This window comes from Stegostoma tigrinum, chromosome 32 (assembly GCF_030684315.1).
Source record: "Stegostoma tigrinum isolate sSteTig4 chromosome 32, sSteTig4.hap1, whole genome shotgun sequence".
NCBI classification, from domain to species: domain Eukaryota; kingdom Metazoa; phylum Chordata; class Chondrichthyes; order Orectolobiformes; family Stegostomatidae; genus Stegostoma; species Stegostoma tigrinum.
In genome coordinates this window covers 8,167,219-8,182,011 of record NC_081385.1, presented here as the reverse complement: position 1 = coordinate 8,182,011, position 14,793 = coordinate 8,167,219, and the positions used below count along the sequence as shown (strand labels likewise).

General features: G+C 41.9%; 1 protein-coding gene across 1 annotated transcript in view; it reads right to left on the bottom strand.

The window, feature by feature from the left end:
- Positions 1-14,210, bottom strand: part of abcg4a (ATP-binding cassette, sub-family G (WHITE), member 4a) — a 150,464-nt gene extending 136,254 nt beyond the window's left edge. Inside the window, exon 1 of the mRNA XM_048562133.2 lies at positions 13,892-14,210. Coding sequence (XP_048418090.1) covers positions 13,892-13,936 — 45 coding nt within the window. The 5' untranslated portion in view covers positions 13,937-14,210. The remainder of the gene's footprint in view (positions 1-13,891) is intronic.
- Between the last annotated feature and the right edge of the window lie 583 nt (positions 14,211-14,793).

The window sequence follows — 14,793 nt, the reverse complement described above, 5'->3', positions numbered from 1 at the left end:
AAGTGGCCAAATCTGAAGTCTTCTCTTCAAATAGTTTTCTAGGAGCTTCTGCTATACATTGGCAGCTGGAACTTGGGTGAATTTCCTTACCTAAAAGGCAACACTTGCAAGAACATTAATTGTACATGGATGGGCTTCTATATAACTCTCTGCCTCTCTCTCTCTCTCTCTCTCTCTCTCTCTGTACTTGAGTGCTTGGGCCTAAAGACTGAACCTACAGTTAGTTTACTAAGGTCAGCGTGTTACCAACTGAGCTTTGCCAATGTAAATTAACCCAAATTATGTTTTCAAATCCTGATTCCTCCTCAATGCTTCATTTTTCTCTTTTCTTTGACTCCTCGTATTATCTCCCATTCATTTCTTGTTCATTCCATTTCCAACAAAAGACTGCAGTAATCACCAATAGAGCAGCATGTACTGTCAAAAAAGAACCGACTGCATTTAAAAATAGACTCATTATAAATATTGCAATACCTCATGAATTAGAAGTGATGTATTACACAAGCGCAAAACTGCAGGTGGCCAAATTTAACTTTAGGAATAACTATCAGAACCATTTTTAAACCAGGAACTTTTATAACTTTTTGCTAGCATCCAATTACTGGTTCAATTAAGTATTTATATGTTTCCTGATTACGAACTTACATCTTTCTATTTTTCAATGCCAGGATAAAATACTTGTCAGATTTTTTCTTGCTCACTAATTTTTAGGAACACCGAATCAACTTCAAATGAATAGCCTAGAATAGTCAATAACTGTGGCTTGTATTTAAAAAAAATACAGTGAAATGTGTTTAAGTCACCATACCATTGCACCTACATTCATAGCGGAAAGGTACAGATAGGGAAAAATAGAACTTTTAAAAATTGAGAAAAAGTCCTTCTTAGTTCAATACCCAGCTCCTGGTTTTGGGAAAAGATGGCACCACTGTGAGACCACCATGCTGTGCCACTGGAATTCCAGGCCAGAAGCGCCCATCAAAGCAGGGCATCCACATCAGGCCATTGGAATCTCAGGCTGCAGGAGTTCACAGAAGCTGCCTCAAGGGCCATTCTCGTCGCTGATTCTGGGAAGGAGGACATTACAAAAGCCTCCCAAAAGAATCCTGCGCCACTGGATTCTGGGCTGAAGCCACCTCATTTCCAAAGCCACTGCTATGGCAACCCATCCAAAGGAATCCCAGGCTGTGCCATTGAAGCAGACTACCACCTGACGCTGCCTACATGGCAGCTGCCAGAAACATCCCTCTTCCTCCCAGATTTCATCGAATGCCACGCTGAACGTGTTTGCTCCGGAATGTGTTCGGATAGAAGGAGGCTTGAAATAGAAAAACACTACACAGTTCATCGTGTGTGCTCTTTAACATTCCATTCAGAACAATCTCAAACAGGGATTCTTTACTCATTACAGTCCAAGACAGCCATCCAACACAAGCATCCTAAAGACTGAATTAGACAGATCTATTAAGATCACTAGAGCCCTTATTCATCCCTTTGAACTGGGATGTAATGATGTAAGGTGTCAGGAGTGTTCCTGACAGCAAACTGATTCAGACAGGAGCAGGTCATTTAAATTTCCAGCCTCTTCAGTTATTCATAGTCTAATAAAGACACACACACACACACACACACACACGCTCAATGTGCCTCCATACCTTTGAATAACAGAAGTCCATCAATCGTAGTTTTACCATTAACATTTATGGAAGGGAATTTCAAACCACTATCACTTGGCATGAAAATGTGCTTCTTATTGCCATTCCTGAACATTTGTATTTCTGGATTGTGCAATTAGTCCTAGACTTCCCTGCAAGAACCAAGAAAACAAATCACCCTAAAACATTCTAAATTTCTGGGAAATTCAGTCCTAGTTTTCTCAATCATTAACTGTACAGTGGTGTACGGATTGGGCAAGTCTCTGTATTTATACCATCATAGGGCTTAAGATATCTTCTAACTTCTGGTTTCTTTCTTAGCAGTCAATTGTAATTTTCTTTAGTTTTGCCCATGTCAGTCACTATTTCCAATTACCTGATGATCTTTTATGCTTTTTATTATTCTTCATTCATGGAATGAGGGGGTTTCTGGCTGGATCAGTGGTTATTGCTCTAATTGGCCTTTGAGAAGGTGCTGGTGAGCTGCTTTCTTCAAACACTGCAGTCTGTTTGGTATAGTTACACCCACAATGCAATTAGGGACGGAGTCCCAAGATTTTGACTCAACAACACTGAAGGGACAGCAATATATTTCCAGGTCAGGATAGTGAGTGGCTTAGAAGGAAATTTACACTGGTAGTTGCCCTTTCTTCTGCTGCCCTTGACCTTCTCAATTGTAGTGGTCTTAGGTTTGGAAGATGCTGTCTACGGAGCCTTGGTGAATATCTGTAGGGCATCTTGTGGACGGTACACACTGCTGCTGCTGAGCATCAGTCGTGGAGGTTGGAATGTTGGTAGATGCAGTGTGAATCAAACCAGCTGCTTTCTCCTGGCTAATGTCGAGTTTCTTGACTGTTGTTGGAGATGCACTCATCTAGGCAGGTAGGAAGTATTCCATTAAAGCCTTGACTTGCTCCTTATAGATGGTGGACAGGTTTTGGAGTCAAGAGGTGAGTTACTTTCTGCAGGGTTCCTAGCCTCTGACCTACTTTTGTAGTCATAGTATTTATATGGCTAGTACAGTTCGGTTTGTGACCATGGTAGACCCCCGCCCCCACATGTTGATAGTGAAGCATTCAACTGTCGAATTCTGAGGGGCAATGGTTAGATTCTCTGTTGTTGGACATGTCCACTATCTGGCACCTATGTAGCATGAATGCTACTTGTCAATCCAAACCTGGGTATTGTCTATATCTGAGATAACAAGGTATACAGCTGGATGAACACAGCGGGCCAAGCAGCATCAGAGGAGCAGGAAGGCTGACGTTTCTGGCCTAGATCCTTCTTCAGAAATGGGGGAGGGGAAAGGGGTTCTGTAAAAAATAGGGAGAGAGGAAGAGACGGATAGAAGATGGACAGAGGAGAAGATAGGTGGAGAGGAGACAGACAGGTCAAAGAGGCGGGGATGGAGCCAGTAAAGGTGAATGTAGGTGGGGAGTTAGGGAGGGAATGGGTCTGTCCAGGGAGGACAGACAGGTCAAGGGGGCTGGATCAGGTTAGAGAGTAGGTGATGGGGGTGGAGTTTAAGGTGCGAGGAGGGGATAGCTGGGAGGAAGGACAGGTTAGGGAGGCGGGGTCGAGTTGGGCTGGTTTTGGGTTGTGGTCCAGGAGGGGAGATTTTGAAGCTTGTGCAGTCCGCATTGATACCATTGGGCTGCAGCATCCCCAAGTGGAATATGTCTTGCTGCATTTGGACATGGGCTGTTTCACTTGGTCAATAAACTTGTTGTTCTTGTTGCTCAATAAATGTCACAAGAAGATGCCTGAAAAAGTGTTGGTTTGACTTGTCTCTGAACGTGTCTGCTCCTCCTAATTGGAATGTTAGGTTTCTATCCTCAATGTAACCATTGACTTGGTGAATTTTGTTCCCATTGGGGGTGAGGGGTGTTTTTGCTGGGAAATGGAAAACATTTCCTATTTTAAAGACATCTCGGAGCAGCATTAATCCTGTCAGATTAGGTATGGTGCTGATGAGGTGCAAAGTTTCTTCTACTCAGTTCTGGTAAAATTACTCAAAGCAGCCTCAATGAATGTGACACTGCATCTAGTTCCCCTACCAGTCATTTGGAGTCTCTGAATAAAATTGCCAAACAAACTGCATTTTCTAATCAGCCGGAAAATAGGATCAGTATGCCATCCAAGCTCTCAAGCCTGTTCCACCATTCAATTCGATCATAACTGCCCCGTATCTCAGAGATGTCTGATGAAGGGTCTAGGCCCGAAGCGTCAACTTTTGTGCTCCTAAGATGCTGCTTGGCCTGCTGTATTCATCCAGCTCTACAATTTGTTATCTCTTGACCTGTATCTCAATTCAATCTGCCCACCTTGGATCCACCACCATTATTGTTCTTCCTGAATAAGATGTAAAAATGTCACTTTTGAAATTTTCTATTGACAGTCCATCTCAACAATACTGGGACAGAGAATCCAGATTTCCATGGCCCATTGCCTGAAGCTGTAATTCTGACATGAATCTGGAGTGGTATAAATCTAATTGTGAGGTCATGTCTTCCTTGTTAGACTATAAGAACATAAAATATTGGCGCATAATTAGGCCACTCAACCCATTGAGTCTGCTCTGCTATTTTATCATGGCTGATGTTTCTCAAGCCCATTCTTCTGTCTTCTCCATGAAACCTTTGAGCTTCTTACTAATCAAGACACTAAGTATCTCTGTCTTAAATGCATTCTATGACTTGGCCTCCACAGTCTTACGTGACAATGGGTTCCATAGATTAACACCCTCTGCCTGAAGGAATTCCTCTTCATCTCAGTTCTAAAGGGTCATCTCTTCACCCTGAGTCTGTGTCCCCAGGTCCTAGTCTCTCCTCCTAGTGGAAACATCTTCTCCACATCCACTCTATCCATGTACCTCAGTATTCGGCTTTCCCCTCATCTTTCTAAACTCCATTGTGTAGAGACCTAGCCCCTCGTATATAAACTCTTCATCCCTGGGATCATTCTTGTAAATCTCCCCTGGATTCCCTCCAAGGTCAGCATGTCTTTCTTTAGATACAAGGCCCAAAACCACTCACAATATTCCAAATGCAGTTTGACTAGAGCCTTATACAGACTCAGCAGTACATCCCTACTCTTGCTAACCCTACTCTGGCTAACATTGCATTTGCCTTCCTGACTGCCATGTGAACCTGCATAGTAAACTTAGGAGAATCCAAAACTAAGACTCCCAAGTCATTTTGCACTTCAGATTTCTGAAGTCTTTCTCAATTTAGAAAATAGTCTATGCCTCTGTTCTTCTGACCAAAGTGTGCATAACCTGACACGTTCCCACATTGTATTCCATCTGCTGTTTCTTTTCCCACTTTCCTATCCTGTCCGAGTCCTTCTGCAGCCTCTCTGCCTCCTCAAAACTACCTATCCCCCTCCATCTAACTTTGTGTCATCTGTAAACTTAGCAACTAATGCTGTCAGTTCCTTTGTCCAGATAATTAACACATAACATGTACATGGGTCAACATGGACCCCTGCAGAACTCGGAGTTAGCAGCTACCATCTCCGTGCTCTCCCCATCAATTCCTGTCATAACCTTAAACATCTCTCTACTCTTAATCATTAAAGAGGATACAAGCCTTATCTGTGCAATTTGTCTTCAGAATTTAACCCTGTGACCCTGGAATCCCTCTGGAATTGTTGTTGTTAATGATGAGGGTACCTAAACCCATCTCAGCGAGAATTCCTCCTACAATGGGAGGAGGTGAACAGCTCACATTATGGAGTGGGGGGGGGTCACACTGCCACAGAGCCATCCATCATCAAATATTGTTTTTCAAAAGGTTATGTCAGCGGTTAAAACAAAACCTTTGTACAGTATCTCCCAATCCCACCCAGGAAGGTGAGAAAACACTACATTTATGCAGTGCATTACTTTGAAGAATGCAATTCCAAAGACTTTGCTTTATAAAAGGATTTAAATTGAATGATGGAGAGTAGGTAATACAGGACAGTTATTAACATCATCAAAGAAAGAGGCCATCCGTTAGATATTACGATATGATTGAATTAGAATAGACAATACTTCCCTGAATGTTTGGGATTGAATGCAATCCACGTGCACGATATCTCTCTCAAATACTTCTTTGTTTTTAGTATCTGTGATATTTGCTTCGCTCACAAACTGATGGGTTTACCAATAGTGGCCTTGAACCGGTTTAACTGAAGGGACCTGCGACTTAGTCGTCTTCCTTCCTTCTTCGTCATTCACAGTCGAGCTCAATGGCAAAATGCAGATGCAATATTGGCAAGTCACAAGACCAAAAACATGAAACACAGCCTCTTTTGGGATTGATCTTGCAGCTCTGATATGCAGTAAGTTTAGGAACTAGCGAGTTTTGAGAAGATTTGTAGCTCAGGTTGAGGTTCTGGATGTGAGTTTGCTCGCTGAGCTGGAAGGTTAGTTTTCAGACGTTTCGTCACCATTCTAGGTAACATCATCAGTGAGCCTCCGACGAAGAGCTGGTGTTATGTCCCGCTTTCTATTTATCTGGTTAGGTTTCCTTGGGTTGGTGATGTCATTTCCTGTTCTTTTTCTCAGGGGATGGTAGATTGGCTCCAAGTCAATGTGTGTGTTGATGGAGTTCCGGTTGGAATGCCATGCTTCTAGGAATTCTTGTGCATGTCTCTGTTTGGCTTGTCCTAGGATGGATGTGTTGTCCCAATCAAAGTGGTGTCCTTCCTTATCTGTATGTAAGGATACGAGTGATAGTGGGTCATGTCGTTTTGAGGCTAGTTGATGTTCATGTATCCTGGTGGCTAGCTTCCTGCCAGTTTGTCCAATGTAGTGTTTGTCACAGTTCTTGCAAGGTATTTTGTAGATGATGTTCGTTTTATTTGTTGTCTGTATAGGGTCTTTTAAGTTCATTAGCTGTTCAAAGACCCTATACAGACAACAAATAAAACGAACGTCATCTACAAAATACCTTGCAAGAACTGTGACAAACACTACATTGGACAAACTGGCAGGAAGCTAGCCACCAGGATACATGAACATCAACTAGCCTCAAAACGACATGACCCACTATCACTCGTATCCTTACATACAGATAAGGAAGGACACCACTTTGATTGGGACAACACATCCATCCTAGGACAAGCCAAACAGAGACATGCACGAGAATTCCTAGAAGCATGGCATTCCAACCGGAATTCCATCAACACACACATTGACTTGGAGCCAATCTACCATCCCCTGAGAAAAAGAACAGGAAATGACATCACCAACCCAAGGAAACCTAACCAGATAAATAGAAAGCGGGACATAACACCAGCGCTTCGTCGGAGGCTCACTGATGATGTTACCTAGAATGGTGACGAAACGTCTGAAAACTAACCTTCTAGCTCAGCGAGCAAACTCACATCCAGTTTAGGAACTTCCTGGGAATTCTCTGTGAGTTCCCCAGATCCACAGACACCAGTTTGAAACCTTATGAAAGATTGAAGTAGCTTTAACATGGCACCTTTCATCATCTCTGGACCCAAAGCAAGATCCAGACAGTGAGGTGCTGCTGATGTGGAGGTAATGCTGGAATACTGGAAATTTGCCACTAATCAGAAAGCGCATATTTTCACAAACCATAACTAAATAAACCAAGTCATGTACTTTATAAGTTATTGTTCAAGACTCTGGGAGAATTCCTCTGCTCTAGACTGAACAGTAACATGGGATCTTCTAATCTCACCCAAGGGGACTGACAGAAGCACAAATTTCTGCTTTTCTTTAAACTGATTACTTAACATTTTTTCCCAACATTGTACATCCTTGACTGTTTAGTATTCAATCCCCCTAATGCGTAATGCCTGACTAGGATCAACAAATTTTAATAATGAGCTTCCATCCAGGGAGGATGTCTCTTTTGAAGATATCTTAATCATCATTTATTTATAAAGATGTTGGAGGCAGATGGCATGTGGGATCCATCACTCGTTCTGTGAGCCACATTGCCTTGTTTATAGAAGTACAGTAATCAATAAATCAGCTTAGTTTGTTGTCTGGTAATGGGAGAGGGTGGGCAGTAATTGCACTAACACATGGGGTTTCATACACCATATACAGAGAGAAGTTCAGCCACCTATTCCACAAGGGCTTCTGAGTGATGCTGGGGCCCAGCAGCCAAATGAATGAATTTTATCACCATTCTGTCCCTGGAAAGTTCAGCAGAGTGCACAGAAAACGATATCCAACCTCCACACACACAAAAAAAGAAAATGCAATTTATTCACTCTCTTTATGTAAATCGACTTTTTAAATCTACTTAGCATCTAGAGATTTGGAAAGAGGACTCTTTGTCTTTAAAATGTATTTAACACTGGCTCTTAATTCTTGGACAAGCCAGTGTCCTTTGGGGGAAAAGGTTGTCATCTGGTTCAAAACAGATTAAGACTTTGAACAGTCAACCCCTCATGGTTCGGTAAGTGAGAAGCTAATAGTCCAGGATCACACAGGCAGAACAGCCATTAAGAGTCTGATGTCTTCATGCTGTATCCACAAACGTAGCCCAGTGTGAGTCAATGACTCAATGATCAGCAGGAGCAAAGTTGAAAGGAAAAATGCTCACAACATCAATTCTACATACATTAAATGTCAAGATTTTGCCACATTTAAAGCTTCGCTACCAACATTTTGGTCTAACTGTACATCAGTGTTTCTTCTATCAAAGTAACAAATTCAGACTTAATGGTGTATATGGAAATATCGATGCCTGAAACTTCTACACTCAGGAAAGTGAGGGATAACTCACTGACATGGTTACATAACCACTAACTCATTGACTTAAAAATGAGTAGAAACAAGAGTTTAATTAACAAACATGTATGTATTAAGAACACGGAACAATTTCTAATCTGTAATGGCTGCAGAAGATGAATAAGCTCTGACATGATGTCTTTAACATGAAAACAAGCAGTCATGACGGAGTTAGGAAAGATGACCAGATGCATGATCAAAAAATTGGTCTTTGAGGCAAATTTTTAAAAGGGAGAAACAATTGGAAGAGGAAGGGTTTACAAAAGAGTTTTTTAAAGAATGAGGCTGACGTGGCAGAAGACCCTGCTATTGCTAGTGGCAGAATCAGAAGAATGAGAGTGGAGACCCTGGGAAAATGGTAAACAATGTTGTGCACTTCCAATTTATGAACTGGGGAGACGGAAGACAATGGAAGCGAGCAAGGGATGGCCTGAATGGACCTGTGGGTCTTTCCCTGTCTGTTAACATTCAGAAGTGAATCTTAATCCATGACAAGAATCAAGTTATAGAGGTTTGAGCCAGGAATTTGTAAAAGATGGAGATCCAAGGATTTGAGAGAGGTGCATTGCAGATGTTCAGCCATAATGTTTCAGCAGTGATAGAAGGAGACAACTCGCATTTGTGTTACATCTATCATGATCTCAAACATTCCAAAACACTTAACAGTCAATAAAAATTGAAAGAACTACAGATGTGGTAAATCAAGAACAAAATCAAAGTTGACAGAAAAGCTCACAGGTCTTGCAGCATCTGTGAAGAAAAAAAATCAGTTAACGTTTCAGGTCTGGTGACTCTTCCTCAGAGCCAGTTCTGAAAGGGAACTGGGCCCGAAACGTTTATTCTGACATAACAGAAATGACATACTCTTGAAGGGTAGTTATATGTGACACTAATACAACAGTCCATTTGAGCATTTACATTCCTACAAACAACAACATGACAATGGCCAGGTAACTATCTTTAAAGTAATGTTGAGTGAGGGATATACGTTGGCCAGGACACGAGATATAACTCCTTCTCTTCTTATTTGATGCTGTTATACTTTCTGAGAAAGCAGATTACAATCTTGCTTAATAAAAACCAAAAGAACTGCAGATGTCATAAATCAGAAACAAAAACAAAACTCAGTCGGTCTGGCAGCATCTGTGGAGGAGAAAAACAGAGTTAACATTCTGAGGAAGGGTCACTGGACCCAAAGCGTTAACTCTGTTTTCTCCTCCACAGATGCTGCCAGATCTGCTGAGCTTTTCCAGCAATTTTGTTTTTGTTACAATCTTGCTTAATGGCTCATCAAAAGGACTGTATCTTTTGACAACTGAGCCACAGATATAACTGAAATGGCTGGTTAGGAACATAGGTACAGGACTAGGTCATGCAGACCCTGAGTCTGTTCTGCCATTCAATGAGATCAGGGCTGATTTGCGATCTACCTCCATTGAACTTTGGTCTATACCCTTAATACCTCTACTTAACAAAAAATGTATCTATCTCAGGTTTAAAATTCACAAATCCGGTATCAACTACCATTTGTGAAAAAGAGTTCCAAGCATCTACCACCCTTTGCGTGTCAAAGTGCTTCCCAACATCTCTCCTAAACAGTCTCCCTTAATTCTCAGTCTATGCCCCATTAGTTCTAGAATTCCTAACCAGTAAATGATTCATCTTTTCCTGTTAATTTTGTAAATACTTTGATCAGACAACCACCCCTTCACCTTTTAAATTCTAGAAATAAAAAAGACTAATTTGCGTAATTTCTCCTCATAACTTAACCCCTGATGTCCAGGCGTCATTCTGGAAAACCTACACTGTGCTCCTTCCAAGGCCAATTTATCCTTCCGAAGGTGTGGTGCCCTGATCTGCTGTTCCATGCGGAGCTTAACCAGGATTTTGTATGAATCCAGCATAACGTGCTTGTACTCCAGTCCTACATCTAAAAACCAGCATTTTGTTAGTTTTTTGGTCAATTTCTGCACCTGATCCTAACATTTTAACGATCTATGCACCCCAAGCCTCTATGGACATCTACTGTATTTAACTTCATACCATTTAGGTAGTACCTACATCTATTCTTTATTGGTCCAAAATGGATAACATCACATGAATGCTATCTGCCACTCCTTTGCCCAATCACTTAGTCTATCAATATCCCTCGGTAATTTTATGGTATCTCTGGTATCTACACGGTTTACAATGCTGCCTAATTTTGTGTCATCGGCAAATTCAGAATAGGCAAGGTACATAGGAGGAATTTTAATACTGGTGCAGCCCTGCCAATTATGAATCACTAACATTACCAGATAAAGGGAGAAACCTTGGCATTGAAGAGATTGTTGACCTCACTGTTATTGCATGCACAAAATTGATCAAAAGTCACTTAATTGACTGAGTCCATTTACAAAACCAGCTGTACTGAAATAACATTACAGTCAACAAATACAAAAAGGAATAAAAACAGAGCAATAGGATTTTTTTTCAGATTTTCAACACAGGAAGCAGTTATATAAATAACTACAGTAGAAAATAAACAAAACTGTGGGACTAATTGCAGAATGTAAACATTGAAACAACAAAGAAGACATTAATTTGTTTTTTTTAAACCAGTGATACATAATTCTCATCAAAATCTGATTAATTGAAAGCGTCTCACCACTGTTGGGACTAATACGATTGATCTGTAATGCAAAGGTGAGTCAACGCATTTGTATCACAATGCTAAGGGAGCACTGACATCATTCGATGGCCATGATTCTGTGAACGTAATGCCTCTGCTGTGCACAGCAGGAGACAACAGATAGTGTCATTACCAGTGGTCTGAACCCTGAGGCAGTGTGGACATTTCTAAGTAGGAATTGCAAAATGTACTTCTTTTTAAAGAAGAGGGCTGGTAAAGCCAAACTTCGGGGTTGGGGGTGGGGTGAGGGGTTGGAGACAGAAACAGAGAATGAGAGACAGAGAATGAAAGAGACAGAGACCATCGAAATGTGACCCCATTGGACACAAATGCAACTTTCAAACAACAATCCCTCCAAAGGGGGAGTTCAAAACAGTCCGACTGTGATCTTGTGAATACAACGATAATGAGGTACAGATGACCCCTACTCAACTGCAAGCCAATAATGTACCAAGCTGCGGACATGCTGGTGTATTTACCTTTGAATATGACACAAGAACAGGGTTTAAAAAGCCAGTTCTCCAACATTCTTGTGAGTACCAGTCCATTTTTAAGTGTTAGTATGCAGTGAAGTTCACTGTCATTGAAGAACCATTCCCAAACAGCCCTCTGCATTGCAGGTAAATATCTTCTCCTAAGCTGAGCACTAGTATCCAGTTAAGAGGAAAAACAGACAACAAAAGGAACCTGTAAAAATCCTGTAAGCCAATCATGGTCAAAATGAATGCAAACTACAGCCTCTCAACTAATCTACAAAACGAAAGATTGTGAAACCGACTATTCAATCGTCAGCATCAACTATTGCCAGTGACACATCATCAGAACAGGGGGATTGAGATGAGATTTCTTTTTTCTCAGAGGGTTGTTTATCTGGTATTCTCTACCCCAGACAGCTGCTGGGCCATTTCAAGCTCTAACTCTTCGGACTAAAGGGATCTAATGATATTGGGGGAAAGTAGGAACATGGGACTGAGTAGGATAATTATGTGAATGATGGAGCAGGCTTGAAGGGCCTATTCCTGCACTTCCATTGTGTGCTCTTATGTTTCAATAATTATATTCAAGACACTATTAGACAGAGTTTTGATGGAGGCACATAGGGAAGTTCACTTGAGGCCACAAACAGATCAGCTATGATCTTATTGAATGGCACAGCAGGCTCGAGGGGCCAAAATGGCCTACAAGTGTTTGCGATTCCAATTCTCTTCTGCAGTACTCCCTCGGTATCACACTGGAACATCAGCCTAAGATGACTAGGTGTAGAACTGGATGAACACTGCAGGCCTAGCAGCATCAGAGGAGCAGGAAAGCTGATGAAGGGTCTAGACCCGAAACGTCAGAAATTTCAGCTTTCCTGCTCCTCTGATGCTGCTAGGCCTGCAGTGTTCATCCAGCTCTACAACTTCTAATCTCAGATTCTCCAGCATCAGCAGTTCCTACTTTCTCTGAAGCATCAGCCTAGATTATTTGAATTCAGGTCTCTGGTGTAAAATTTTAACCCTAACCTCCAGACTCAGAGTGGGCTCTGGATGTGGTGTCCCAAAAAATCTAAAAGTCAAGGCTGCTGTCTTGTGAGATCAGCTTCTATCCACTCAATTCAGCAAAGTGAAGGGGAGGCATAGCCCTTGCCCCAAAATCTATCACAATTTACCTCCTTGCTTTGGTTGAGATAGCAGCTCATTGGTTAGCACTGCTGCCTCATAGCACCAAGGGCCTGGGTTTGCTTCTAACCTCAGGCGATTGTGCAAACTCTACACATTCTCCCTGTGGCTGCGTAGGTTTGCTTCAGTTTCATACCACAAAAACGGTGCATTGGTCATGTTAAATTGTACAGAGTGTCCATGCATGTGCAGGTTAGGGTGGATTGGCCACGCTAGATTGCCCATAGTGCCCAGGGATATGCAGGTTGGGGGGGGGGGGGTAGAAATTGGCCACACTAGATTGCCCATAGTGCCCAGGGTAATGCCAGCGAGGTGGATTATCAGTGGGAAATGCAGGGTTACAGGGTTAGAGTAGGGGGGCAGGTTTGGGTGACTCAAGTTTGGATTTGTTTCTGAGCAAACTGCACGGGGACGAGGGGTGTGCGGAAGAGAGACAAGTAAATTTTACAATGGAACAAAAATGCAAACAGATATAACTCGAGTGCTGCTGATGGTGTGGCTGACGACAGCTTGCAATGGCAATAAAAGAACCGTTGAAACCGCGCTGTGGCTGGGCAGGAGTTGCTTTCATGATGTTGTCAGACACTCAGTGCAAACGATGCTATTAGGAGCTCTGCTCTTCTCCCTGCAGACTCCGGGGTTACTCTCGGTCAAAAAACTCCGGGGTTACTCTCGGTCACAAGCCACCGGGTTTTCGGCAACTAACCTGTAATCCCCAGCGCAAAGGGGCTCAAGACATTGATCTTTTGTGTGTGAAAGAGGGGAGCATGACCACTTCTGAACAGTGAATCCAAGAATTAAAAAATAAACAGCATTAATTCTTTGAAATCAGCAATCAACAAGAGGTTGGAAATGTATGTGAAATATGGCTTGTTCGTACAATTTAAAATGCATATGGCGCAGGTTAAATATTTTCAGAATATTGCAACTGGAACACAGCCAGTAAATCTGCTTTGCAGTGGATTATCTCAATATTTATAGGCGTACGGCAGGCACTTAATTCCCATTATAAATAATAAATTAAACAGTAGGTCTCGCCCACAGTTTTAATATATGCTTTGAGAGGGAACATTTGCAGCCCTAACAATCATGATTATCCCAGAAACATCTGCATCTAACGCACATAAAATATCACATACTGTACCTTGCGACTGGGTGATAAGGCAGAGATAAAACAGGAGGATGCCATGCAGGTTCTCCAGGCAGACCCAAGGTCTTATATTTCTGTATGTGTCCCTTTAGTTCAGAGATGGTGGAAAGGGTTTTTTTTTCCAAAGGAAAATCCCCTGTTAGCCACTCGCCAAATTATTTTGATTAATGCCTCAGAATTTTGAGACCCGTGCCTCAATTGCATCTAAACTGAGTTAAGAGGGGAAGATTTGCAACCCACAGTTTCACAGCAATGCTTCTCTCCGCAGGTGGAACTCAGCTGTCTACCGGTTTCTCTTGGCTCTAGTTTTCCTCCTCGCTCAATAGAAGGCGTTGACTCCCGCTGAGCCACAACCGCCGCCCCTTACTTCACTGAAATGGCTATTTGACTGTAGATTGCATCACTGTCAATTTACGACACCTCCCCCCGCCATACACGGCATCTCTTATCTCGTGTTAAAGCTGTTCTTTAGAATATAAAGCACGTGACAATGGCACTATATAGTGGTTATATATATTTGGTTTATATATTTGTTTTTAATTGGAAAGTTGTAAAGGTGACTATAAAACAGTTTCTGCGTCATAACATAACGAGTTTAATTCATATGTTTTGAGAAGTTTGTCTGTCTTTCTAATCTGATGACTCAGATTTCAAAGTCTACAGTAACAGCAAAATGTTCCAAATGCTGGAGATCTAAACCTTCTAAAAAAAACAGGATGCGCTGGAGAAACTCAGGAGGGCCATCAGTGTCGGTGGAGAGAGAAGCAGAGAGATTACCTTTCACTTTCAATGAGTGTTGTGTGAAGATCCATATGACTATTCCTATGAGTCAAATTGGAAGTGAAATGTTAACAGATTCTCTTCTTAAAGACACTGCCAGAACTGCTGAATTTCTC